Raw genomic sequence first — 27,605 nt, 5'->3', positions numbered from 1 at the left:
CATTTTCTAAAAATTATTATCTTAATGAGAGGAAATGTAAGATTAAGAGTAAAATAAGTCAAGCCCCCGCACCCTTCCTGCAAGCATTTTCACTTTTGCACACTGTCTTTCCAGCCCTTCTCAGCCATGGTCACATTTTACATCACCGTAATCATGAGATGTTCTGTCTTTTTTGTGTTTGCAGAACGTCCTCTAAACATTTTTCTATGCCACTCTTTAGATTTCACAGCGGTCAGTTTGGAAGGCTCCTCACACGGGTGGGCTGGAATGTAACTCACCAGTCCTCTGTGTGGAGACGTACAATTTGCTCGGGAGATTTTCTTTGAAAAACATGCTGCAGTGAACATCTTTTCCATGTAGTTCAGGACTGCTTTTTAATGTCTGTCCCAATCTAAACAGAACGCCCCCCACCTGTCCCTCCTGCGGGCCCCTCTCCTTCCCACCCATGGGATCCTATCGCCCCAAATCCCCCCTCTCCTACAGAAGACAGCAACCGGCCCAATCGCAGTAACTGCCGACCTGGGAGATCTGCCTTTGCAAAGCACTTTGGAAAGTGGCGCCACACACTAGTGTGACTAAGCGCCTTTCAGTAATTATTCAGGATTATTTTAGACCCCGTGCACTGACTGTGGGAACCAGTAACCAGGAACTAAGCGCACCGTCTGGCACCACTACCTGCGGTCACGTCCCAGCTTTGCTTCTCACTGCCTTTGTTATCTGGGTAAGTTACTCATCTCTTTCCGCTGCACTGTCCTCATCTGGAAAATGGAAATAATACTTTGTGTCTCAAAGGGCATGTGAAAGAGTTCAATGTGTAAATCTGTGAAGTGCTTAGGACTCTGTGACACATGTTAAGCGGTACACATTTGCTATAATTATTGGGAGTAAAATAAACAGAAAACACTACTTGTTAAGCGGAACTGACTTCTTCCATGGGTTTGGATTTCTCTTCTTAAATTCATTGGTTCAATGCATTTTTATTTTGCATTTTCTATGTGCCCATTTGTGTGTGAGGCCACGGGGCTATGGAAATAAAAACGACTCCCAGTTGCCCCACAGAATAACCACCGAAAATCTGAGTCTCCATCCCACACAAAAAAGATGGAAAATGTAGGCTTACTGGCACAAAAGAAGAAAATAAAGGCAATGTGGATCTTTAATTTGGGGTAAAATATTATTTTCCTTTTCATCTTTCCTTTTTCTTGAAACTAAAAATCATACCAAGAATTCTGTACTGCGAGTAAGTTGCTTTTGTACATCATCGACTTCCAGGAAACTGGGGGACTGGCAGCGCCTCTTCAGCGAGAGCCTGTGAGCAGGACGTTTTGTCTCCGGCTGGGAATGTCCGGCAGAGCCCGGTGTTCCCTGGAGTGAGTGGGACCAAGAGCGAAACCGCAGCAGAGCCCTGCCGAGGTGCTGTGCTCGGTGCCAGCCAGGCTGCTGCCCAGGAGACCCCAGCCCTGGGCGGGGTAGGCAGGCCACTCCTGAGGTCCTGTCAGCCCAGGGATCCCACAGCCCCATGACTGTGGGCCCCGCCGGTTCTCCAGAGACTCGCCTCGTTGATTGCTTTGAAAAGATAGTTTAAATATTTTATAAAATGCACCCGTCAAGAGACTAAAAGCAATATCCATCAATTACAAATTAAACAATCAAGGCTGGACAATACCCACACACACAAAGGCAACGGCTCCACCCTGCTGTCCGTTTCTGCGAACAAGCCCATCAACGGGACATCACGGAAAAGAAAAGCAACTACGTCAGGTCTGCGAGTAAAACTTATTGGCCGATCCGCTTAATAAATGCTTTTTGACATTCAGGAGCCTGTTTCTCAGTGGCCCTGCAGCAAGGAATTCGCACACACGTGCTCTGTACCTTCTCACAGGTTAGAGCCTGCCGCGGGCTCCCTGCATGCTGTAGGAATGGGGAAGTTATTTCTAAATATTGTAAATCCACAATGGATGTCTCTTGAGGGTTTTCTTAGATCACAATCTGAATTTGGAAGATAGATCAATAAGGCAATTGCTCTCATCATATGAAGTTACTGCTTCTTAAGAGAAAAAATCATTCTAAATTGAAATTCACCTTTGCAACCTCTAATAAAATCATAGACCATCCTTGGTGCCTGCTGCGTCCACGAGGCGAGAGCTGGTGGGGAGGTGCCACCATGTCACCCTACAGGCTCTTGCCCAGCAGTGAGGGGGATGCTCTGACCATGAAGGGCTGCCACCCCCTGTGCCTACTAAGATCACCAGGAGGGACTGACCAGAGGCTGTGTGCTTCCAGGGGAGGAGGGCGCCGGCCCCAGCGCCACCTGTGAGATGGTGCCCCCAATGGTACACTGGAATCCATGCAAGTCTACACCGCTACCTTCCAGGCGCCAGGATTACAAGGGTTAGGAGCAAGTTAAATGACAACGTGAGCAGATAAAATAGGATGAGTATGCTTTGTAAGAAAACTGGCCCGATGTTAACAAGTCACTGACACAATAAGAAAAAAAATAAATCACGGCCTGTGGAAGGGGACCTGCACAAAATTGAAAGAGCCAAGTGTGACGTGGAGACCTTGTCACACGGAGACCGTGGATCCAGACACAAGCAGACCCATTTTAAAAGACGGTGTTAGGACCACAGGAGAACTTCGAGGATGATTTGGCATTGGGTGACGTTAGGAGCTATTGTGCTAACAGCCACATGATTATGTAAGAAAAATGCCCCATTTTTTTCACAGATGCATTCTGAAACATTTAGAAGTGATATGTCACCATCCCTGGGATTTTCTTTGACATGTTTCACTAAAGAAAAAATAAAAGAAACAGGGAAATGTTAATAATTACTAAGTTGAGGCAATGTATAAATGGGAGTTTACTAGTTTCTGCTTTTATTTATGTTGGAAAGTTTTCATAATAATAAGTTGCAAAATATTCATTTTAATCACAGACATTGCACATAAGCAAGGGGAACACTTTCACAGCAGAGGTTCACATGGAGACGGTGAAGCTCTGACCCTCTCCACCCCCCAGGCCCAAGCCCGGCCCCTTCCCAGATGGCAACGGCTGCTACCATTTGGATGTGTTATTGCTTTGCGATTTCTCAACTGTTCCTGCTGGAATCCCAGCTCTTGACAGTGGGCGAGGATACAGAAGTTACCCACTTTCCAGCATCTAAGACAGGGGGCACCTAGCCATTTTTTTTTTTTTTTGGTATGTCATAAAATGGGCTTTAATGTCTTCCACTTAGGACATGGTAATACTGCTTAAAACTGGGACTGGCACACAGCTCCCAGCACTGGCTTCCTATGAGGAATGAGGCTGGCGTGCCCCTGGCTGCTGTGTAGATGGGCAGCCCCAGGTACAGCTCAGTACAAACTCTGGAGTCCAATTTTCTACTTCTGCTGCAACTCAGCAGCTTTGGAGTTCCTGAACAAATCCATGGCTTCTCCTCACTGATTTTGGCCTCGGGCGCTTCGACCCATCATGAGCACCCAGCCAACCTTTGCTTCAAGACCCTTATCTGCCCCAAACCCTCACGGTGCCTTTCAGCTGCTCTATGGCACAGACCCCTCCCGCGAGCCTCCACCCTGCCCTCACCCACCCAGCTTTTGAAGCACCCAGCACACTTCAGTGCATCTGTTTACGGACAAATGAAAATGCTCTGACCTAAATCAGTCTTGAGGAGCAGGTGTGGGAAGGGGTCGGACTAGTGCCTGGAGGAGACAGGTGTGAAGGGGTCACACAGAGCGGGGTTTATGGACCATTTCAATTGATTTAAGCTGCATCTGACCTCAATTAAGCCATCTTCCCTTCAAGACACACTCCTTTCTCATCACTTTGAATAAAGAGAAGCCAGAGGTGTTTGGCACTAGCGGGTTTCTAGTTCCCCATGCCCAGGCTCCGGCCCAGACCTCCACGGGGAGGAGACGGGCCCTTAGAAGCCTCCTGCGGAGAAACCACAGGAAGTGAAACCTGTTCACCAGTAAACAAGTTCGGACCACTGAAGTGTAATTATCATGCAGAAATTTTATTTTATTTTTCTGAGAGTTGGCTTTGAAGAAACCTTGTTTTTTCTTTTAAGAGTAGGAATGTAGAAAAAACACCTTTAAAAAATCACTACCCTTTTATTGGAGGCTTACTGTGTGCAAAGCACAATGCTCAAGAGCATTTATCCTCATGACTTCATCCCCAGTTTACGGACGAAGAAACTGAGACTGACTCCAAAATATATATTCTTTACCTCTCTCCGTAGTTACGGCCTGAGGTACTACTCCCTGTCCAGCAGCCAGGTGAAATGAGGGACAGGCCCCCGGGGTAGCCCTGCATGAGAGGGCGCCTGCACCCCCAAGCTCTTCACGGCGCCACCCGGCTTCAGGCAGGTGCCGGCTTTCCCTGTGGGAGCCGGGAAGGGGCGGGGAGCTTCGGGCCTGCCGCCCTCGGGGTCCAGGGGTCTCCCCCGCACGCTGGCCGCTGCCATGTCTCAAAGCCCCATAACAATGCCTGCGTCTGTATTTAGCTTACTATCTTTGTAACTGTAACTTTTAACATCATTCACTTTTCTTAACGTTCCAAAGTCTCTGTGGGTCTCCCGAAACCCCAGACGGAATGGCCAGAGAAGCCTGGTCCGACTTAGCGCGTGGGGATCCCTGATCCCCGAGGGGCTGGGCGACAGGCAGGGGCTCGGGGCGGCAGCGAGGAAGGGGCCCCCGGCTGCGGCTAAGAAGCGTCCCGGGCGAGAGGTGAGCTGGCACCCCATCCGGTATCACTTTCACCCCCAGGGTTTTTTTCTCTAGGGCGCACGGCCGACTGCAGGCGCAGACCCACGAGCCACCCACTGGCAACTGCCGCCCCCTGGCGGTCGTGCCGGGGAACGCGGGCCGCCAGGGTGGAGGGCTGGAGGGAAAGGGGCAGGAGGCACGGGAGCAGGCGAAGGAAAAATGAAAGCGGAGAAAGGAGCGAAGGCGAGGAGGGTAAGTGCGGGACCTTGAACTCTGGAGAGGCCCCGGGCCACTTAGAAACCAGCCAAGTGCTGCTGGTCTGAGAATGCTGGGGTGTCTTGGGAAAGCGGGTGCCGTCCGTCTCAGGCAACTGCGGAGTCTGGGCCCCTGCGAGGGGTCTGCCGCCGCACTGCAGGCGGCTCTCAGGCTCAGAGTCCTGGCGCCAGCGGGGGACTCTCACCCCTTGACCCCCTCCGGTGGTTGTGTGCATCTGCATAGCTGCTCACCTGTTTGCCGTCCAGCCTGGCCCAGTCCAGCAGCTTCTGGCAGCTGGAGGCCCACAGGCCCTGCCCGTCCTGCCCCTTCCCCGGCTCCGAGCTGCAGGATGCAGTCAAGAGAGGAAGCAGGGCCTCGGCTCCGAGTCATTCTGGGGTTTCTAAAGAGCTTCTTGCAGAGGGCACCGACAGGGCACGTCTGGGCCACTAAGAATGATCTCACTCTTCTCGGCAGGCCCGGAGCAAGGGGCAAGAGACTGGCAGGGAGGCAAGGCGAGCCTCATCCTCCGCTGGGCCTGAGGGCCCGAGGGTGCTTGCGTCAGCACAGGACCGGGACAGCCCCAGCTGCCAGCAGGTAGAGGTCTAGGGCAGGCCCCAGGAGAAACCTGAGCGCGGGTTTGGTAGGCTCTTTCAATTTGCACCCTCTTCCTGTCCCTCCATAGCCTGGGCCAGTCAGTCCCCGGGGAGTGGCCGCTTTCTGCTCCCAGGACACCTTCCCGGCTCTGGGGAAGCCCTGCCCAAACCTGTTCAGGATCTGCGCTCAGAGGGCCTGGAGTAGCAGCCCGGGGAAGGTAGACACATTATACTTGACCCCTTTGCTTTTTTAATTAAGTAGTCAAAAGTGTGCAAATTGGAAGGTTCCACATAAAAACTGGGATTTCCAGCTTTTATTTTTAAAATAGAAGTTTTTTTTTCTTGTGACAACAGTTGCAGTGATGGTCTCCTTGAAACCGAGGCTGCAGGCTTTGCATCTGCCATTCTTTGCATCCTACTCTTTGGGGCTCTCTCCCTCCTCGGCCACACACACCAAGGCCAGGTGCCGGCCGCAACAGACACCACCATGTTGGAACACCAGAATTCTTACGCCTGACACTCCTCTCTCCCTCACTTTATGTGTCTGATCCTTTCTGTATTTGAAGTTTTTCAACCACAGGTTTAGAACTATGGAATCAGAAGATCTACCTTCCAATCACACACTAGTCACTTCCTGTTTGGTTTTAACCCAACTGTTTAGCTTCTCCCAGTCTCAGTTTACTTGTCTTCAAATGAAGATTATAGTATTGCTGCAAACTTCAAGCTACAAACTGAGGTTTGCAAGGTGTACACCACTTTCTTTCGAATCAATTTGATTTTGTCCTGGGCCCTGCTGGAATGGCAAAAAATGCCATTTCCGCATGCAGAATCCTGAGCCCCTGCCTCAGGGCTGGCATCCTGGTCGCTCTAGCCCCCTGGGCCTCTTGTTTTCTGGGGCTCCTTCTGCCCGGGCATATGCAGTGCAAGAACCTGTCCAGGCCAGAACCCCCGGGCCCAGCGCCCCAACTCCCACCCTGCTCCCGAGGGCACGGCAGGCTGCGGCACTCTGGGCTCCTTCGGCTCTGGACTCGCTCTAATTCCTTCCTGTTCCCAGGCCACCTCACTGTTCACCTGGCCCACAAAGCCACACTCCTGCCCTTGCTCCTTAGAACCCCTGGCATTGTAGGTGCAGAGCTGAGGCCTTCCGGAAGCTTCTTCCGACCCAGAGCAACAGGAGGGGTGCAACCATGGGGAAAGGGATACAAATCAGTATTTCAACAAATGATCCCAGAGCCCTTTTCCCTTGGCCCTTTTCCCATCTTACACACCTTCCCCGGCCGTCTCATCCGGTCTGGAGCTGCCACTCTGTGCTGGCTACCAAGCACCTTCTCCAGCCTGCCTTGTGCTTTGAGCCCCTAGCCAGACCGCTCACTGGACAGGACCATTAGCATCCGAAGGTGAATACACCCCACACTGAACTCTGAAGCTAGAAACGCAGGAGCCCCCACCTCCTCCGCCTCCCTCCCTGCCTCATCTTTGGTCAGTCACAGAGCCAGGCCTTTGACTCACTGTCCCCCGACCCTTCCCCGGCGCCACACGGTGAGTTTAGGCCCCATCCCTCCTTGCCTGGATTATGGACTCCCCAGGGGTTTCTGGTTCCAAACTCCCCACACCAAAGTGATCTTACACGTGAGTTTGCCCACCTCGTGACTGATAGTTTCCAGTACTGTGTGATGGTTAATTTTATGGGTCAGTTTAGCTAGGCCCATCGTACCCAGCTATTTGGTCAAATGTTATTCTAGATGTTTCTGTGAAGGAATATTTTAAATGAGATTAACATATAAATGATAGCAGTCTCTGAGTAGAGCAGGTTACTTTCCATTTTGTGGTGGGCCTCACCCAGTCAGTTGACGGCTTTAATAGGAAAACGGCAGACCTCCTCTGATGAAGAGGGGATGCTGCAGGCAGGCTGCCTTTGGACTCAAAGTGCCGCCGGTCCCTGGGTCTCCCGCCTGCCGGCCCGGCCTGCAGCTCTGCGGTTTGTCAGCCTTCCAGTAGCATGAACCGATTCCTTGAATTCTCTTCTCTTTCCATTCTCTCCTCCTGTTCTGTTTCTCTGGTGGAGCCTGACCGATACAAGTGGTGTCTCCTCAATTTCAGGATAAAAATCTTAAGTCCTTACCTAGTTAGCCTGCACAGTGCTTCAGTCAGCTTAGCTCATATAGTCCCTTTGTACAAATTTTAAAAGCCACAGTCTCTAGGCAGGTGCCACGCTGCCCAGGGCATACAGCTGGGCGGGTGGAGCGCAGGTGTACCCTCCCTTTTGCTATAGTGCACAACCTGGACAACTGCCCAGAGCCACCATGCCTCTCAGGGGCCCTGCTTGACACTGGCCTCGTCGCTCTCCCGTCTCCCGCTCTCTTCCCTCATGTCCCAGCTCCCCACGGCTCCTAGAAGCCGCTGCGCTCTTTGCCGTTATGCTTGTGCACATCCTGTCCCTGCAGCGGGGTTGTGCCTCCCCAGTCCCCCTGGCCCTGCCTCCTCGCGCCCGGCTTCGGGTCGGTCTCCGCTCTCCCGGCCCCAGGGACCTCACTTCACGGATACTCTGGCTGGGTGATGACCTGTCTCGCTCGGGGAAGCCTCCCCCCCCCCCGGGAAGGAACTCGAACTCTGATCCGCGTGCTGGGCGCTAGTGGGGGCCGGGGGCGAGCTCGGGGGGCGAGTGCGGCCGGGCCAGGGCCAGAGCGCGGACGCAAGGACGGGCGGTAGGGGGCGGTAGGGGGCGCTCACCTGGCGCGGGCTCCCTCGCCCTTCCCCGCCCGAGTTCCGCCGCCCGGGCTGCCGGGGAGGCGACGCTGGCTCGCCCCGCGCGGGAGCTCCGCGGCCGGCCGCCGGCGCAGCCCTGGGGGGGCGCCGCGCCCTCCGCCTCCGCGTTCGGCCCCCCACCGGGGTCTCCGGGAGTGCAAACTGCCCCGGCCGGGCCGGAGCGCGCGGACGAGAGGCGGCCCTCGGCCTGCGGGGAGCCGCCTCCCGCCTGGGCTGCGGCACCGGCCGCGCGGGGGGGTCTCGCCACGCGGGCGCCGGGGAGCGGGGGGCGGGCACAGCCTCGCCGCTCCGGCTGGCGTCCCCGCGGGACGGCCGCGCTGCGGGCGCCCCGGCGCCCCAACCCGCGGACCCGCGCCGGCCCTGGGCTCGGGACCCCGGACCGCTTCTGGCGTCTGTCCCCTCTTTCCTCTGGGCCTTGGTATGCCCCAGGGGACAGATGTCTGGGGATCTTTAACATTTGGGATGCTGCAAATGCCGAAGTTAAATGAAATGCCTCCCGGGAGGGAAGGCCGGGGGGCGGGCCGGGCAGGGAGGGGGCGGCCCGGGCGGACAGGTCCCGGCGCCGCGGGGCAGGCGCGGGGGGCGCGGGGGCCGGCGGGCGGCGCCGGAGCTCCGCGGGACAGGTAAGGGGCAGCTCGGGGCCGCGGCGCGGGCGGACCGCGGCGATCGAGCCCCGGGACCCGCCGCCTTCGGCCTTGGCGGAGGGAGTGGGGTAGTTTCCCAAGGGGGCAGGAGCTCCGAGTTCCTACCGAAAAAGCGCCTTTCCGACTCCTCGGCCTTTCTCCCGGGACCTGCCCCACGCCCGTGGACCCCCTGCCCAGGCTCCGGGAAGCCAGAAAGCAGAGACAAAAGGAGCAAAGCCTCGGGCCGCCTGGATGCGGAGGGCGCGTGGGGGAGGGGCGCAGGGCGGACCGGACAAAGGGGCTTTTTAGGGAAAGCCTGGAGGTCTGATTTCAGGGCGCATTCCAGCTGGCGTGGGGTTCCCCGGTCCCAGCGCACCCCACCGTCGCTGCTGGAGGCGAGCGCCTTCGCCAGTGGGAAGCGGGGAGAGGGGAGAAAGAACAGGGCCCCATCTCCCGCCCTCGGTGGCCGGGAGGGTCCCGGGCTATGTCCCTTCTTTTTCCGCGTCTGGCTCCGGCGGCGAACCACTGATGCGTTCATTCATTTGGCGGAAGTTGAGGAAGGCTCTGTCCTCTGCGGGGCGCTGGCGGGGACGTGGGGATGGGAGGGGAGGCCCTTGCTTTAAAGAACTTCCAATCTCCAGGAGAAACTTACGGAACTTTAAAAAATACTGGAGAGTGGATGGCTGCAGGGCATGGAAGATTTTTCTGATTCAGACCTTTTCCTTAGGAAGTGAAAAGCCCAAAGAGATGCAGTTTTTCTCTTTCAAAGATGGAATTCCAAGTACTCCACTAATCTGCATGGAAACCTCTTCCGTCCCAGCTGGTGGCCTTGGTGGTGATGCTCTGGGGTTTGGGGCTGGGGCACCCGTCAGTCCCCCACCTAGACTGGCTGGGAGCGGGGTGCGGAGCCCCAGGTTCCCTTGGCAGGCTGTGTGGAATGACTGGGCAGACAGTGCTATTGACGGGTCTGGGGGCGTCTTTGGAGAATTGTTGGCCAGGCCCATTCCGAACCTCAGATTCTGCTGGGTGGGGAGCGATGTGCCCCTCTGGGGGAGCAAGGAGTCTCTGAGAATTCTGGAGGATCAGGGCACTGAGTTCACCTCTGTACTTCTCTCCCATGAACTCAGTGGGGGATTACCGGAGGGGCTCTTTCACTGGGTCCCTGGGCACCAGAGCATCTGTGGATAGAATTCAGAGGGACTGGACCTTAGATGGGAAAAAACAATCTTTGTTTTACATCAGCCTTTAGCAGCAATTTGGCATTGCCTAAGGTTGGAGGCCACTGGTGGTACCTGCAACTTGGTCACTCGTGGGACCCGTGGGGAGTGTCCCGTCCCACTGCAGCTGGTGTCGCTGGCTCGGAGTATTGTCACACATAGAACCTGTGTGAGATTACCCACTGCAAGTCCTGTTTAATGTGGATAATGAAGAAGCATATATATTACTATGTTTTCTCTTTTTAGAATGGTATTTCAGTGTGATTGGCTCTTTGAGTGATTCCCTTAGTTTTATTTTATGCATTAAGAAATATGCTATGAGCTGATTCTAGAAACTTCCATCACTCCCACCAGGTGCTGGGGGATGGGCAAGGTGGAGGAAGGGTGCCAGTTATGCGGTCCTGTTTGTCCCCGGAAGAATGGGGCAAACGCATGGGGGTTGGGGAGAGAAGAGCAGCTGCTGGTTCTTAGGGAGACCCAGGGCAGGCTCCTCACCACGGAGGGGGGCTGCCCCTGTTGGGGCCCCAGACTCAGCCTGGGGAGAGGAGGAGGTGGTCAGCCTGGAGGAGCTCTGGGGCTCGCACTGTTTGGAGAGAGGGTGTGTGCAGGAATGTGAAGGTGAGCTGGGTGTGTGGAGGGGTGCTGGCGAAGGGGACGGGGCACAGCTCCGCTCCACAGAGCCCGACAGGAGCAGACCTCTTCCATCGCCCCTGTCTGCGGAGTCAGGAGTTAGGGGGTCGTTTGGGGCAGGAGGAGGAAAGCAGAGATATGTTGGGGCCCAGGAGCCCAGAGAGAAGGGGTGTGGTAGGAGGATCAGAGAGTGAGGGAACCGGAGGTGGTGGGGTAAAGCCTCAAGGGGGACAGCCCTTAATCTGCAGTGTATCTCTGTGTTCCCCGGTCTGGGGGGACTGGCTCTTGCTCCCTCCAGTGAAAGAGGCTGAATTCTAGGTAGTTTTTGGTTTATTGAAGGTCAGTGGGGTGGGAGGCCTGGAGGCTTACTTTTTGTAGGGAACAACTTCCATTTTGGTCACTGGTCCCGTGTGTTTGGGGAGTAGGCTGAGAGCCCGAGGTCACAGGGGCCCTCCCATGGAGTAGGGGACGGGACTGGGGTTCAGGTCAGCTTCCACGGACCCTGTTGAGGGATAGATATAAGCAATACCCGGACCGTGATGATCCCTGGGGAAAATGACTGGGATAAAAAGAGAACAGCATGGCGGCCTTCTTTGGGGCCCTACGACCTCCGTGTATGGAGTTCCAGGGTCACTGCCTTGCCTGAAGTTTTTAAAAATCTGGTTTGGGGGAAGACTAAGCTCAGGCCTTGGTCTCCATTTCAGATTCTGGGACAAGCAATGACCTATCCTGGTTAGTTTGTAAATTTCTTGCTGGTAATCCCCAGGGACAGTGGACCTTCACCCTGCTTCCAGGGGCCCTGCATGCCTCAATTTCTGGGAAGGGACGCCGAGGGGTGGGAAGGCACTTGTGCAACTTACAGCTCAGCACGTTACTGAGGGGCCCTTGAAGCCATGACCCCTGTGGCCCTGGGGGTCTTCCGTGGGGAGCCCCCTTTTCTCCCTGCTCCCTCTCTCTGCCCCCGGAAGTGTGGAGGCCCAGGGCAGGAGCTGCCTCCCTGTGCCGGCAGGATTAGTTCAGGGAAGGACTTGCTCACCTGCTCCTCCCCTCTGACTCAAGTCACAACAAGTAACCTGCTCTGGGCGGCAGGCAGCCTGGGAGGGACGGCAGGCGGCAGGCGGGGCCAGAGGCAGGGGCGGCCATCAGCGTGTGGCTGGGGAGCCAGGTCAGAGCGAGCACTGGAGGCCGGGGACCCCAGGAGACAGCACGTGGTGCCCCTCAGCCCCCTGACCTGGGAAAGGGGCTGTTTCCCGGACTCCTGGACTAACACCTAGAAGCAGGTGAGGGCAGGACAGGGTGGAGCAGGTCTTTGGGGCCAAAGGTCAGGTCAGGAGTGGGGGGAGCCCTCCCACAGTGGCTGTCACCCCACCCCTTCTCCTCCGGTCTGGGGCACAGAGATAATGGGGGCAGGCCCTGGTGGCCTAGGTGAGGAGCCCATCTCTATTGTTCTCAGGCTTCAGTTTCCACGGGCGAAGGGGAAAGCAGGTTGGAGAGAGGCCCAGCGCCTGGCTTTGGGGGTCCCTTTGTGATGGAGGCGGGTCCCCAGTGGCTCAGGCTGAGGGACAGCGCATTGGTGTTTCCCATATTCCCTCTAGGACCGTTCCTCCTCCTGTCCCCTCTTCTGGGGACATTCAGTGGCGTGGACCGCTTCTTAGGGCCTGTGTGGGGCTTGCTGCTTGCTGCTTGGGGCTAGGGTCCGCAGGGCAGGGAGGATTCCTGTGCTGGGAAGAGGGGGCGGCTGTTCCCTGAACTGCCTTTATCTCAAAGTATTGTCTGAAACACCTGAGAGAGGCGTCCTGTCCTCCCGGGTGAATGTGGGGCCTGAGCAGAGCCTGTGGGCTCTGGGGCAGGGTCCCCCGGGTGGGCGGCCAAGGTGTGGCGGACGAGGTAGACCACTACACATCTGTGGGGTTCCTGCGCAGCCTGACTTTGTCCAAGAGGTCCAGGGTCAGATGGGAGCTGGGAAGGGCCTTCCTCTGCCAGGCCTGACCTGTGCCTGCGAGGAAGCCCAGCGAGAACACGGCAGCAGCAGAGCCCTCACTGGCTTCAGGTCCTGTTCTCTTTGCCCTGCTTGGGGGCGCGTTCGCCCAGAGCACACCCAGCGTCCGGTGGAGACCGCTGAAAGCCTGTGCCTCCCTCTTGCCCTGGCAGGGAGGGCTGGAGAAGACAAGGTGTGCCCCACCCTTCTGGCCCTGTGGCCCCCACTTGGCAAGTCAAGGAGTCCCTGAGAAGCAGGGGCTGAGTGGTCACAACTTCCCAAGTCACCCCCTTAGTTGTTAATGATTAAATAGCAAGTGTGACTAATTAATGGCTTCCCCTCCCACATCACCTCCTCCCTCATCAGAAGCAAAACCTCACTGCTTCCTGGCCCTGACTGGGCCCTGCCTCTGGCCGAGGTGGGTGGATGCGGGGTCCGTGGCTGCCAGGGTGGGTGCACGGCAGGGCTGGGCGGTGGGAGGAGGTGTGGGCTGCCTGCTCTGTCCTGCCCTGCCCCTGTCCTGATCAGGGTTGGAGGGACAGACTGGGGAGCTAACTCATCCGAAGTGAGCCCGGAACACACGGCCAGTCTCTCTTTTAGGCATGTTTGCAAAGGCCCCACGTACACTTTTTAAAATATCTACCATCCATTCTCTAGACTTCCTTGGAGAATAGATTCCAAAGTGCCGGTCCATGTTGTTTTCATGGGTGTCTGGAGCTGCTGTCGCCCATGGCCCTCTGGTGGGCCGTGTTGTTGGGGGTGGGTCTGTAAAAGGTGCCCTTCCAGAGGTGCTCCTGGGGACATGGCTGCCAGAGTGCCCTCTCTCCTCCTCACCTTATGCTCAGCTTTCACAGGCCCGCTCTTCTCCCCTGCTGGCGGGTGGAGGAGAGGTGGCAGCCCCTCCTCCCGCCTGCAGCCGTGGGACCCGAGGAGACAGGATAAGCTCCAGACAGAAACTCTGAAGGACTTTTGGGTGGTTGCTCAATGGGCTGACTCAGCGAGGAGGTGGCTGGTCTGTCCTTCCAGACCGCCTGCCTGGCTCTGCCTCCTCACCCCTGCTCCAGCCAGCAGCTGCCAGGCCCTGGCCCCTGGGACCCTGACCAGGGGTGTGGGCTTGGAGAGGAGAGGGGGACAAGCAGCAGGTGGTGTTTTAGTGCCTGGTGGGGCCGACACACAGCTGGGATTGCACCCCGGCCACCCAAGTGCTCTCAGGCCCCAGGGAAGCAGAGGAGGGTGTCGTCCCCCCCCACTCCCAGCAGAGTGACCCCCCCTTGGCCCCCACCCCTGGCCTGTCCTGGCTGTGGGGCAGGGATCTGGCCCACTCCCCCTGAGGGGTCTCCTGGGTGTAGTTGGTGGCCCAGGAGGTGTTCTGGGGCCTTGGGACAGCTCTCTGGCACCTGCCTTCAGATGAACACCTGGGTGAATACTTTGGGCTTTGGGGCCCAGAGCCGAGCCTCGCCCCCTGGGTGGTGGGATGGGCCTCCTGCCTCGGGCTCTCAGGCTGAGGACAGGCCGCAGGCCCGCCATCCTTCCTGCTTCCCTTGCCTCCTGGCTCTGCCCTCCCACCCATTTTTCCCCTCTCCTTGTCTTCCTCTTTCCTGTCCTTTTCCTTGATGTCCTTCTCCTGCATTGCAGTGGCCCCTGTGGCACCCCCCTGCTGTCATCCCCCTTGGGCCTAGAGACCTCTGTCTGGGAGGGAGGTGGGGGCCCAGGGAGGCCGCCCCAGAGCAGCACCCCCAGCCTGGTCCTCGCTTCCACTCCCTCTGCCCTCAAACGTCTGATTCTGAAGCTGTTTGGAACCAAGGGCTGTTTGTTACACATGACTTTTTTTATTGTTCTCTTGGAAGCTGGGGAAACTCCAGGCCACCTACACATTCTGGCCCAGGGTGGGAACGGGGCCACCCCATCCTGCTCTGTGCCCCCTCCTCCCGGGAGTCCACCATGGAGAGTAAGGATGAGGCCAGCGACACTGACAGCGGCATCATCCTGCAGTCTGGTGAGTGGCTCAGGAAGCCCGCCGCCTGGGCCCCCAGCCCTGACTCCCTGAGACCCCAGCCTCAGGGCTGGCCAGGCAGAGGTGCCCAAGGGCTAGGGTGGGGGCAGGGTGGGAGGCCCAGGACAGGCCTGGGGGTGGGGGTACTGGAGGCCCGGGAGTTTCCCTTCCTGGAAGGTGCTGGCCTGCGGGTTTGATCCTATCTGGGGCAAGTCTAGGTCACCTTTGGCCCCGGTGACTACCTATCTGTGATGTAAAGGTCCTGTCTCACTGGCCGGCTGGAGCCTGTGGGCCTAGTCTGGCCTCTTCCTGATGCAGAACAAGAGAAAAGGCACGTGTGCGCGCATGACAGGGAGGAGGAGAACGTAGTGGGGAGAAGCTGATGGCCGAGGGCAGAGGGGTGCTTGGAAAGGAGGAGTTGTCCCCGCCTTCCGCCCAGCACAGTCACTCGCGGGCCCGTCCCCGACTGCGCTGCGCTGGTGCCTCCGTGGCAGCGGGGAGGTGTGGTGTTCGTGGTCCCCACACCGGCCACAGCAGCTGGCCTGCAGTCCGGGCAGGCACGAGGCAGTGTGCGTGTGTGCGAGAGCGTGAGGGCGCGCTCCGCTGGGGGTGGTCCCCGAGATCCTGCGAGAAGGCTCTGCTCCCCTGAGAGAGCTCCCTGCTGCTCCCCAGGCCCCGACAGCCCGGTGTCCCCGGTGAAGGAGCTGACGCATGCTGTGCGCAAGCAGCAGAGGGCCCTGGAAGAGCGGCTGGAGGCCTGCCTGGAGGAGCTGCGGAGACTCTGCCTGAGGGAGGCGGTGAGAGCCATGCAGACTTGGGGTTCACTTGGAGCCACATTTTGGGGTGTTGGTGCTGAGGGGCACTTGGCTCCTGGGAGAATTCTGGAAATCAGACTGGGATTTGGTGCTCAGAGTCCCTGTGTGTGCAGCGTTTGACCTCAGGGAGAGGGCGAGCTAGACCTGGGGTGTGAAGTGGGTTCAGGGTAAGGGGCTGCAGGGGGGCTGAGCTGCTGGGGGTGGGGATCGGGACCAGGGTCAACAGGGGCCTGCAGGAGGTGAGCAGGAGGTTTGAGGGGAAAGAGGACGGCCTGCTGCCCGTGCGCCACAGGTGCTGTGAGGCACCCCTGGGTGGTGGTCCGACAGGGTGGGCAGGGGCCTGGGTCAGGCCGCTGAGCGGTGGACGGGGGCCTGCCTGACCTCGCCTCCATGCAGGAGCTGACGGGTGCCTTGCCGGAGGAGTACCCCCTCAGGCCAGGGGAGAAGGCCCCCAAGGTCCGCCGCAGGGTCGGCGCCGCCTACAGACTGGACGAGCGGGCCTTGCACCCGGAGGTGAGTGCGGCGGGAAGCCTCCCTCACTCCCCAGAGGCCGGGCGAGGCCCCGCCCCCGGAGGGAGGGCTGCCAAGGCCCAGGGCCTCCGCCACGCCCGGGAAGAGGGCTCGGCTGGCGGCTGGCGTGGGCAAGGGACACCCGGAAAGGCGTGCCACTGGGACCCGGGAGCTCGAGGGAGGACGCCGGGCTTGGCCTTGCCTGTCCTCAGTGGGCAGAAGATCAGTGCATTGCTCGGCCGCCGGCCCGGAGAGGCACCGGCCTGCTCAGACAGGTTACTCCGGCCCCCGGCTGTCCCCCCGCCTCCGGAGCGCCGGGTCCCTTCCCCGTGGAGCGGAAGGCGGCACGCTTCCCGGGCTCGCCTGCGCAGCCCTGTGGGCTCGGGCGCGGACGTGTCCCGCTCGGCTCCCGCCCTGCCGGGCTCCTCGGACGGGCGGGCGGGTCCGCTTGCCGCCCTCCGGCGACGGGCTCCCGGGGCGCTCCCCGCACCGCCTCCGCCGCGGGCTTGGGGCCGAGGCGCTTCCCGGTGCCGGGGCCCGCCGCTCACCCCGCCGCCCCGCGGCAGGACCCCCTGGGCGGCCTGGAGCGCGAGCTGGCCCTGCAGCTGCAGATCGCAGAGGCGGCCCGGAGGCTGTGCCGCGAGGAGAACATCGGCCGGCAGGCCCGGCGCCAGCGGAAGCGAGCGGTGCTGCAGGAGGAGCTGCGGCTGCAGGAGCTGCAGCGCTGCCTGGGCGAGCGGCGGCGCAGCAGCGGGCCCCCTCCCGCCGCCCTGCCCCTGGGCCGAGGTGAGCCCGCCGCGCATCCCCGTCGGGCCCACCGGCCGCCCGCATCCGTGCGCGCCGCCACGCCACCCCGTTTGCCCCCGGTTAGCCGCCTGCGCGCCCCTCTCCGCTTTGATGTTCCAAATTGTCTGCCAAATTGACATCAGTGTGTCCAACCCGGGTTACTTCCCAACAAGGGCTTCTGAGTCCGTCGGTGTGGCCGCTCTTATTTCCCCTGACCCAAGCCCAGCGTTTCAGGTCAGGCTTGAGTCCTCCCTCCCGGCCCCCAGGGCGCCTCGGCCCTGGCTCACTCGGCTCCAGGCCTTCCGTGGGTCCCAGCTCCCCGGGGCCACGGCTGTCAGAGCCGGAGTGGGGACTGGGGCGGGGCCCTGGGGCAGGACTGGACTCCAAGGCCTAGGGGCGGGGTGTGGAGACCCCTGCCCCTGTCCCTTGGCTTGGCTGTTTGAACATCTGTATAGAACCCCGTGGCTGTGGCCCACCCTTGGGTGGGCAGTCATGGCAGCACGGGTCCCGTGCTCACATATCCCCTCTAATTTAGGGCGGAAAGGGTATGACCAGAGACCTCCCGGTCACCTCCAGTAGCCAGGAGTAGAGGGGGAGAGGGGAGGTGGCTCCATGTGACAGCCGACCCGGTGAACACAGGAGATGGTGGGCCCGACCCAGGGTCAGACGGCCGGGCTTCTCCGTTCAGCTGGCTCTGTCTGGCCTGGCCGCAGGGCAGCACCCTGGTCTCCAGGGCTCTGCTGGGAAGGAAACTCCCCATCCTTCCTTTACTTCAGACAAGGCCCCCTGGACTTGTCCTCCCCGCGAAAGGCAGCTGCCGCCTGGGGCATGAAGGTCCCCAAGGGCTCACTCCCTCTGGGCCCCTGTCCAAGCAGGCTCAGCACCCCTGTGTGCCCTGCAGCCTCGTCTGCCCACAGGTCTGCTCGTGCGGGGGTGGTGCGGGGGTGTCACTCTGCTGCTGCCATTGCAACCGATGACGCTTCGTGTTGGGGGTGGGGAGCAGCAGGCCAGGACATGCCTGGGGCTTTGGGTAGCCCTTTGGGCCAGGCAGGAGGCTGAGCAAGCTTCTGAAACCTCAGGGCACTCAGCCCAGGGGAAGGGAGAGCTGGGGCTTTTCACTCTCCAAATCAGAAAGACCCTGCTCTCTCCACCTTCAGACCCTGACTGCTGGGGTCCTGGGGTCCTGGGTTCTAATGTTCCTCCCAGGAGCACAGGAGGGGGCAGTTCTAGGCAGGTAATGCCTGTTCTCTGGCTCCTCTGCCCAGCGCTGCTCTCCCTGGGAGGAAGTGGAGAGGGATTAATAATTAGTAGCCAAAAGTGTGTTGAAATAAAAAGGGGGAAATAAAGCAAACAAGTGAACCAAAAATAAAACAAGAAATTACTTTCCCAAGTTGAATAAGCCTTGTGTGGGGACCACCCTGTCCCCTTGGCCTCCACATGAGGCTTATTCAGTTTGGGAAAGTAATTATGCCAGGGGAGAGTAATTAGTACTCTGCAGGTAGCAGGGAGCAGTCAGGTGTTGAACTAATTTACAACAGTGAACCTGATGAGAAATACCCACATCACACACCTCTAATGCAACAGGTGCTCAGAACACGTTTGTTGACTGACAATGCCTGCCTTTAGTAATGCTGTCTGGTAGAATTTCCGCAGTGATGGGGATGTCCTATATCTGTGCTGTCCAGTATGGTGACCACTAGCCAGGTGGGGCTGCTGAGCACTTGAGATGTACCTGGTGTGACCAAGGGACTGAATGTTCAGTTCTGCTTCATTTTAGTTAATATAGCCCCATGCAGCTAGTGGCTGCCATGATGGGTGCTCAGAGTGCCTATGATCCCAGTTGTTGCCCCTCCATCTGGGGTGTCCCGGGCCCCGGTGAGGTGGAGCCGGGGCTTGGCAGGGGCCCTGTGGCCGAGGCAGTGAGCAGCCCCCAGGATCTGCTTGCATTTGGCTAATGTGCCCAGTGCACACCCTACCTGTGCCAGGGCAGGGGGTCTCCAGATGCCCCTCCTTGGGTTGTACTTTCTTGGCCCTCTAAACTCTGATCTGCTTGTTTTCATGGAGATTAGGAAAGGTGGGGAATGATGGTTTTCTTCCCAGGCCATATATTCAAGCCAAAACATAAACTAACTCCAGTTCATCATTGGGTCATGAGAGTAACAGCCCTGCAGCTGCTTCAACTTGACCTTTGTGAAAAAGAAAACACTTTATTCTCCAGGTTTTTGTAAAATATCAGAGGCAGGAAGCCAGAACTGAATGAGAGGGTGTCTCCTCAATTGAACCCCAGAGTAAAGGTTAGAGAGCGCCAAGCCAAACACGGGCCGGCCGGCTCCTGGGGAGGTGGTCCAGCCCCTTGCGCAGTATTTAAGCTCTCAAGGTTTAATAACTGCTTTGGGTAAAATTTTATTTCATTTAAGTTGCAGAGCAAAGGCTGACAAGCTTTTATAAAGGCTCAGATAGTGAATATTTTAGGCTTTGTGGGCCATATGGCCTCTGTCACAGTGACCCAACTCTACCATTTTAGCACAAGAGCAGCCAGACATTATGTAAACAAATCTGTACTTTAAATAAAACTTTATTTATAAAAACACTTAACCGGATTTGGCCCACAGGACTGTAGTTTGCCAATCCCTGTTATAAAGGATTTTAAAATGGCTAGAATTGTTTACTTAGAAGCTTCTGGGTCCTGCCCTGTGCATTAGATGCCAGCTAATAGGAGAGCTGATAAATGGTGGTAGTGAAAGGCCAGACTCTGGTCAGCCTGTCTGGGGGTGAACTCTGACCCAGCCGCCTCTCAGAAGATCTACCTAAGCCATGTTGTCAGCTCCCCGAAGCCTTAGTTTCCTCAGCTGGTCCATGGACGTGGTAACAGTATTCACCTTACAGGGTTGTTCTGAGGAGCACATGAATTAGCATATGTTAAGTGCTTAGAAAAGCGCTGGCACAATAGAAATATCAGCTAATATTAATTTTCCCTCATCTTTGACAGTTGAAAATGCTTTGTGAGTTCCATCCTGGTCACTTAGGCATATCCTCAAAATCGGAAGGTCTCGGTTTGTCCGAGGACGATGCGAATAGAAGTTCCTCTGGCTTCCTGGGTGAGAGAAAGTGCTGTCCCAGGCAGCAACGCCACACCCCTTCCTGTGGGTGGCTTCCCGTATCACCCACTGAGGAACCTTCCTTATCCAGCCGGCCAGACCCTCAGTTGCTTTGGCCCCACGACCCCGCAGCTCAGTGCCCCGTACAGCACTGCTCTTGGTGCTGGTAACGTAATGTCGGACTAACCCGATTTGGAATCCTTTGGGTGCAGCTGCACTTGGGGTATCAGAAGACTATAGAAATTATCAGAGTTCTTTTCCTCCCAAGGCCTTTCCACCATGACTCTTTGCCCGTCCTTCCACTGCCAGGAAACCCTGCCAGAGGAAGCCCTGGCTTTTTTTGACAGATGGGGAAACTGAGGCCCCCAGCATTGGAACAGACTATTCAAACTGTCATTCCTAACATCAGGTCTCCTGTCTCCTTACTCTTAACTAATGAATTTTTTTCTACTTGGAGGTAGTAAATTCACAGCCAGGATAGTACTTAGCATGCAGTTGGCATTTCCTGATAAGGGATGCCATCAGTAAGGGGCGGGGCAGGCCTGGGCTGCTGGCACTGCTGGCTTCCGGCTCTGAGGGTGACATCCTCTCCTGCTGTCCCCTTTGGCCTTCCCAGAGCTCAGTGCCTCGGATGACAGCTCCCTGTCGGATGGCCTGCTCCTGGAGGAAGGTGAGAGGGTGGCTTGGGGACGGTTGTCAGGGCTGGGCTCCCACAGCAAGACTCTGGGGCTCTGGCGGAGGTTACCGATGGTTCAAATGGGAGCGGGCCTTCAGTGAGCTAGTGAAGGTGGGCGTGCCAGGCTGGCGGGGTCTCCACTCCTACCTGATTCTGATATATACGTGCCTCCTGCACTTCTCAGCTGACGGTGGAGAAACACTGACCCTTTCCCATTCTGGAAGCTCCCTCGTTTTACAGAAAAGGGAAAAGTGAATTCCAGCAGAAAGCATGGGCCCCAGGCATCCCTGCCTTAGCCCTGGGCTTGATTCCAGGATGCACCTGTCAGAGCCTAAGAGCCCTCTGGCCACAGTCATTCCCCTTTGACAAGACGGCAGACTGGGGGAGGTTCATAGATTGGCCATAGATAAGCCATAGGTTGAGAACCCAGTTTTCAAACACTAAGGGTTGTAAGGGTCAAGCGGACCAGGAGGGCGGCACAGTCCCACCCAGGGAGCCCCCAGGCCAGTAGACACAGTGCACATGGGCACCACATGAAGAACAGAAGGCAAACAGGTCAGCTGCAGACATGGCGCCTGGAGCAAAGGTTGGTTAGAAGGTGGATTAATGAGAACCAAGGGGAGTCAGTCTGGTGGGTGGCGGTGGGGGAGGGTCCTTGAAGGAGACAGGTATAAAATATAGAGCTGTGAGGGAAGACCTAAGTCCCAAAGGAAAAGAAAATATTTTTGAGCATCTGGGACTGGAGCCACGGTCTGGAGTAGCCGGACCAGCAGCCACAGGCAGGCATAGGCCATGGGTTTCTGTGGGACCCGCTCCCTGGCCGCCGCCCTCAGCCGGGTTTCTTTACCCCTGCAGAGGAGTCCCAGGCAGCAAAGCCTCCCCCAGAGGGCCCAGCTCCGCCTCCTCGGCCTCTCCCGCCCCAGAGCCTTGAGGGGCTGCAGCCAGCAGGACCTGAGGCGGGGGGCCTGGAGCGGGCCCCCATCCAGAACAGCCCCTGGAAGGAGACCAGCCTGGACCAGCCCTACGAGAAGCCCAGGAAGTCTTCTGAACCCAATAGCGAGTCCAGGTCAGGGTGGGGAGGAGGAGGGCCGGGAGCAGGTGGGAGCTGCGCTGGGGGTGGGGGGCATGGGCATAGGCATGGCAAGGCCTGGAAGACTGCCCCTCTCCTGAGCTCTGTGATGGTGGGAGGTGGGGGCCCCTTTCCGCTGCGCCCCCCTCCTCTGCCCCACCTGAGCCCCTGAATGGAGGCATTCCTGCCACTCACTAGTCTCTGATCCTTCTGCAGCAGCCCGGCCACCACACCACAGGAGGGGCCCAGTGCCTCCAGCCTGTGGCTGCTGGAGCCTGCCTCCTACCACGTGGTTCCCATCCGCGGTGTTCCTGGCCAGTGGCAGGGCCGCACCAGTGCCCCAGCCACCCCTGAGATGCAGGGGAGGAGGGGGCAGTCGCAGTCTCTGAGGTAAGAGGCCCCAGGGATGCAGGGGGAGGGGAACCCGCCATGGAGAGGAGAGTAGTGGCTTTTAGGGCATAGGTGGGACACCAGTAGTGACACATGTCTAGTGCCAGGGCTTCTCAGGATCCCTCCTTGGGGTAATCTTATTAGAGGCCGCACCACGACCAACCAAGCCAGAGGCAGGTCATTTGGGAAGCACGTTGTTTTCTTCCAGAGACTCCAGCTTCACCTTTGCACAACCTGGTTCAAATTTCCTTGCTTGCCGTATCTCACGGCGAGAGAGTGTGTATCTTTATAGACGCTTCTGTGATTGTGATACTTTCACTGCTGATCACTGACAATGGACAGGTCACTTTTTCAAAAGATGTGCAGTGATTCTCATGATTTGCGGTAGTTTTCTGTCCAGTAAGGTCACCACAAACACTGAATTAGAGAATACTGAGCCATCGCTCCTAGAAGAAATACAGGGCTAGGCTCCTGAGAGCTTCTGATCCCAACATTTTTGTCAGCTGATCAAAGCACAGCCTTACTGAGTTTTGGTTTAAAGACACCTTATTTAATATATATCACTGTTTCCTCAACCTTGAACTCATGGCCAGTAGCTCTCATACAACTCATGCCCCAGTGAAGCTCATCTAATACTATTTTCTCCATAAGGCACTCTCACAGCCTTTGGTGCTTAGGACTCCAGGCCACCCTACAGCCCTATGCTTTGGGGCCCTTCTAAGCAGTGCGGTCACAAACAGAAAGCACAACAATATGAAAAGTGCAACATTAAATAGACTGGAAAGGATGCTTGCTTATAATAAGACCTGGAACAGGAAGACAGAGCCTGGCCTCTTTCAGTCTCAGCTGGGCACATGCCTCCTGGCAACTAAGAATTCTCACCATTCTGCACATGTCTGCACATAACCACAGAAGTCTGTGAGTACTGATTTTGAAGTTAGAAACAAGTTTTAGCTGTGGTACATTTTGCACATACAGAATCTGCAAATAATGAGAATTATATGTTACTTTCCAAGTCCCTGCTACTTGGTAATACTTTAAGGGACCAAGTTAGGACAGGCGGTTAGCTACACCACACAAAAGCCCTGGGCACCATCAAGGCACCCCTGGGTTCTCCTGTCAGTTTAATGTGTCAGTTTGAATGTGCCTGTCCGGCAGGCAGCTCTGGACTGGGTGCAGCTCGGGACAACCACTCTCAATTTTATATTTTTCATATTGCCAGGGCCATTTTACAAACAGCACCTTTGTGCATATCAGTGAAAGGTGCTGCTTCTGGGCAGGCCCCACCCCATGATTAACAGAGTGGGGGCTGGATTTCAGCCCTGCTGGCCCTGTGCTGGCACCCCTGTGGAGGGCCAACCTGCATGCAGCCACCGTGTGTTAGCTGACAGGGCTGCTTCACAAAATGCCACAGACTGGGTGGCTTAAATGACAGAAATGATTGCCTCACAGTCTGGCAGCTGGAAGTCCAAGATCCAGTTGTGGGCAGGGCTGGTTTCTCCCGAGGCCTCGCTCCTTGGCTTGTAGGTGGGGGTCTTCTCCCTTCCCGGTGGTCCTGCCTTGACGCATGCAGCTTTGATATGGGACAATGCCTGTCCGAGCCAATTCTGTGCATGTAATGCCTCTGAACACAGGGTACCTAACATGGCTGAAAATAGCGACATGGATGTAGCATACTTCATACAAACCCAACGTGTGAATGGGAGCAGGAGGATGCGTATGTGCGGGGCAATGTGTTGAATGGTCGGGGCGACCGCAGGCCTCCTGTTTCTTAGGAGAGGTGCGCGACCCCAGCCCCTCGGCTCACCTCCTTTCCCCGCGGCGTCTGGGCCTCCCACACTCAGCGCGTCTCCCTCCCCGCAGGGTGGACCTCTCGCGCCTGGGTCCCGAGGGCCGAGGTCGCAGCGCCTTCCCCCGCCGCCGCCCCACCCACTACACGGTGACCGTGCCCGACTCCTGTTTCCCGGCCGCGCGGCCGCCGCTGCCACGGCCCGCCTACCACTCCTGCTCGGAAGACAGCGGCTCAGACGTGTCCAGCGTGTCCCACGCCCCCTCGCCGGGCCGCAGCAGCCCCGACGTCTCCTTCCTGCGGCCGCTGCGCCCGCCCGAGCCGCCCGCGCCCCGCGGGGCCTGCAGGGAGGCGACGGCGCGGGGCCCCCGGCTGCTGCTGCACGCCGGCTTTGCGGCGCCCGAGTGGGGGCTGAGCCCCGCGGTGCTGGGCGCCGCCCTGGAGGCCGAGGGCGCGGCGCTGCTGCTGCCCCGGCGGGCGCCCCCCGCCGGCCGCCTGGCACGGACGCCCTCCCTGAAGGACGGCCCGGGCGGCCGCGCGCTCAGCAGGGCCGCCGTCTCCGAGGAGCTCAAGTCCTGGCACGAGCGCGCCCGCCTCCGCAGCGCCCGCCCGCACTCGCTGGACCGCCACGGCGCCTTCCGCGTGCGGAGCCTGCCGCCCGGGAGGGAGAGCTGCGGCCGCGCCCTGGCTCCCCGCGCGCAGGTAGGCCCCCCGAGGCTCAGCAGGGCCCCAGCGGCCGGGGGCTGCAGGCCTGGCGGGTCCCCTCCGCCGTGGACGGCGCTGCTGAATGCGGCCTGCCCTGCCAGCTGGGGAGCAGGGGGCCCGCACACCCGGTGGACACTGTCCTCCAAGGCAGCCGGTGCGGCCCCTCCTGGCTCCGCCGATAATCCACAAAGCGGATGAGTCTCTAGCCGTAATCCGAAATCCAGTGTCCAAATTAACCCGCCCCATTTCCCGACTTGAGGGCCCAGGACGAAGGGAGAGCCTGGAAATGTGGTTGCCTGCCCGCGATTGCCTGTGCGCCCACCACCTCTGTCACCGAGGTTAAGTGCACAGACCCTAGGTTAGACTTCCCGTTCACACCTCAGCCCAGCTACTCACGAGCAGTCTGATTGGGCAGGTTAATTAACTCCTCTGAGGCTGTTACTCCCCCTGTAAAATGGGGATAGTAAGGTACCTATCTTACTATATAGTAGGGCCAATAAGAACTTAAAGTAAAAAAACTAGAGCAATACGTCAAAGCACGAGGTCGGTGGTACTGTCCCCGGGAGGCAGGGTGCAGTGCAGAGGCCAGGAACCCGGGTGTGGAGCAGCTTACAGGGTAGAGCATTCTGACACAAGGTAGGGTGGCCCAGTTTCTTTGTTCTGCAAGTGGGGACAGCATGCATGAGTCCTGTCTTTATGCTCCCTCCCTGGTACAGACGTTTCTGCAGGGGCTGTGCTCCTGACTTACCAACAGGCTGTCAGCTTTGAGACCCACGATTCCCAGCAGGCCCAGCTGCATGTCCCTCCCCCGCCCGCCAGGTCTCTGGGCTGCAGCTGGCACCCTGGGCTGGCAGTGCCCTGGCCCAGGCCCAGGCCGCACCCTCCAGCTGACATGCTTGTCCCTGCGAGCTTGGACCTGTTCTTGGCCCAGGCCCAGCCCATCCCGACCTGCCAGACAGGGAGGGTGATGAGACATGAGCCCTGGGAGAGGGTGGGGGAGGAAGTCAGGGTGCCTGTCACACCCCAAAGAAAGCGGAAGTGGAAAATATAGATAAAAGGTGATCCCTGGGGTGAAGAGCCTCCTGGGGAGGCCCAGGCCGAGGGTCGGCCTTGCTGCTGCCAGTCATCATCCTTAAGGGACAAGGAGAGTGTAGCTGTGCTTGCTGTCTGGGAACCCCCACCGGGCTTGCTCACAGCCTCTCCTTCCTGACCCGGCAGGTGCCCACCGTGTGTGTGCTCCGGAGGTCGCCCGAGGGGGTCCCTGTGCAAGTCTTTGTACCTGAGAACGGAGAGATCATCAGCCAGGTGTAACCAAGGCCCGGGGTCATAACCCCGTGCCCCAAAGGCCTCTGCCTGGCCGTCGGGAAAGACTGTTCCACGGCGGGGCGGGGCGAGAACCCCCAGCCTGGCTGCCCTCAGCTGCCTCGTCCCCATCGCAGGTCGATGATCCGGAGTTGAGACTTTTGTTTTTTTACCAGTTTGTATTCAGAAGCCCTTGGCCTGAGGATTTCTATTTGTGGTTAGTCCTTAAGATCCCTGTAATATGATAATACTTCATCCCTCAGAGACCGGTCTACTGGCCCTGAGGCCTGGCCTGTCGGACTGACAGCATCTGTCTCCTTATGACAGACAAGCAGCAGGTGATGGACGAAGCAGGGCCCCGCGGGGCTTCCTCACACACCCCCTGCCCTGGTCTGAGGACTCCCCTGGAGAACAGCTCCTGGCCCTCCCGTCTCTGCAGCTGGAGGCTGGCCATGGTACACTCATGCCCACCGCTCTGCATTTCGCGGCTCTCGGGGTCCGTAGTGGTGCCTGGACAGGGGAAGAATCCCCTTCCCCCTTTATAGCGTGCTCTGTGATGCACACACCAGGTGGTAGGCTAAAGGTCAGTATATCCTGATGGAGGCTCATCTTCCTGGACCAGCTATCTTGCTGACCCCATCAGCCCCCAGTAGGGCCCCCAGTCACCGCGTGCTTTCCGTGCTCTGTGCCCTGGGCACTCCAGCATCTGCCCAGACCTCTAGGCCTTGAGTGTGAGGCCTCACCAGATCGGGACATGAGGAGGGGCTGACCTGTGGTGCTGGTTGGGGGAGACCAGCTGCCTCTTACCACCTTCTCTGGGCATCGAGAGGGCTTGCCATCCCACCGCTCTGTGAAGTCTTCTCATCATAGTCCTCAAAACCACTGTCTTACAAATATTTTGGGGAAGGCACCGCTTGTAGGAGGGATGGGCAGGTCCTGGCTCCTCTGCCCCCCACCCAGCTGTGCTTCTGCTCTGAGCCTGGATTTCCTTGAAAGAGGGCAAGTCCGTATCTACAAATATGGGACTACTCGTAAGGGTGTTAACTGACCCCGCTGCTGAGACCTGAGCTGCCTGGAAGCCATCTGTGCTGCGACCGTCTGAGAGACCCCAGGTTCCTGGCCTGGGGCCTCCCCTGCTGCCAGGTCAGGCACCCAGTTAGGGGTCCTGCTTCAACGAGAGGGCAGCTGAGTTGAGGCTGGGAAGGGTCCTGGTCTGTCCATGCAGAGCCCTTTCCTGTCCGAGTGCCCTGGGCTTGGACAGAGACTACGAATACAGCTCAAGATTCCAAGAACTCTGACACCTGACCCAGAAGAGGCCCGGCTCTCCCCACCAGCCAGAGAGGACTGCACAGGGGTGCTGCGGGAAGGGCAGCCAGAGCCTCCCCCCACTGACGGGGTCAGTGCCCCCCCTTTTATGTCCAAATGCCCTACTTTGGATGCTGTTGTCTTCCAGTTTGTCCCAAGCCCTTTTCCCCAGGGTGTACCACCTGTCTCCCCTCCTGGGGTCCTCCCGGGAGCCCAGAGCTGCTCAGGGTGCTCCACCCACACACCTGAGTGTCCCGTATGCTAACTTATTGGTCCTCCGTGATGCCCGGTGCAGTTGCGAAGTGGCTCATGCTCAGCTCCGGGGCTGGAACTGTGGGTTTTAGAGCCAAATACTTCAATAAAGTCTGTTCTTTGTTGTTGGCCAAGCTGATGAAGGA

At 58.2% G+C, this 27,605-nt stretch overlaps 1 protein-coding gene and 1 long non-coding RNA gene across 8 annotated transcripts; one reads left to right on the top strand and one right to left on the bottom strand.

Annotated features, from left to right (window-relative positions):
* Window positions 1-1,155: 1,155 nt before the first annotated feature.
* LOC118969832 (uncharacterized) lies at window positions 1,156-8,423 on the bottom strand. 2 transcript variants are annotated; one of them, XR_012122977.1, is made up of 3 exons: window positions 8,286-8,423; window positions 7,395-7,621; window positions 1,156-1,566 (listed from the first exon to the last, which is right to left on the bottom strand). It is a non-coding gene; the product is annotated as an uncharacterized lncRNA (long non-coding RNA). The 2 variants fall into 2 exon arrangements; XR_005057672.2 differs by lacking the exon at window positions 1,156-1,566 and having other exon boundaries at window positions 7,269-7,621.
* On the top strand, window positions 4,938-27,598 carry INAVA (innate immunity activator). Of its 6 annotated transcripts, none has more exons than XM_073217183.1 (10): window positions 4,938-4,959; window positions 14,617-14,765; window positions 15,435-15,559; window positions 15,974-16,090; window positions 16,654-16,873; window positions 20,588-20,641; window positions 21,503-21,713; window positions 21,933-22,106; window positions 23,970-24,597; window positions 25,819-27,598. In XM_073217183.1, exons 2-10 carry the CDS (start codon window positions 14,711-14,713, stop codon window positions 25,909-25,911), a joined length of 1,677 nt encoding a protein of 558 aa, XP_073073284.1. In that variant the 5' UTR covers window positions 4,938-4,959; window positions 14,617-14,710; the 3' UTR covers window positions 25,912-27,598. The 6 variants fall into 6 exon arrangements, with proteins under 6 accessions (XP_073073284.1, XP_073073285.1, XP_073073280.1 ...); XM_073217184.1 differs by lacking the exon at window positions 4,938-4,959 and adding an exon at window positions 8,402-8,739; XM_073217179.1 differs by lacking the exon at window positions 4,938-4,959 and adding an exon at window positions 8,784-8,944.
* The last annotated feature ends 7 nt before the right edge of the window (window positions 27,599-27,605 follow it).

The sequence above is a fragment of the Manis javanica genome, chromosome 11, assembly GCF_040802235.1.
Source record: "Manis javanica isolate MJ-LG chromosome 11, MJ_LKY, whole genome shotgun sequence".
In the NCBI taxonomy this organism is placed as follows: domain Eukaryota; kingdom Metazoa; phylum Chordata; class Mammalia; order Pholidota; family Manidae; genus Manis; species Manis javanica.
This window is presented reverse-complemented; position numbering and strand designations above follow the sequence as displayed.

What these genes read in the sequence shown, in the direction of transcription:
- INAVA (XM_073217179.1), top strand. Translation starts at nt 8,784, where the DNA reads ATGCTGCAAATGCCGAAGTTAAATGAAATGCCTCCCGGGAGGGAAGGC. An exon ending in CGGCATCATCCTGCAGTCTG is followed by an intron (nt 14,766 to 15,434) that starts GTGAGTGGCTCA and finishes GCTGCTCCCCAG; the next exon opens with GCCCCGACAGCCCGGTGTCC. An exon ending in CCCTGGCTCCCCGCGCGCAG is followed by an intron (nt 24,598 to 25,818) that starts GTAGGCCCCCCG and finishes CTGACCCGGCAG; the next exon opens with GTGCCCACCGTGTGTGTGCT.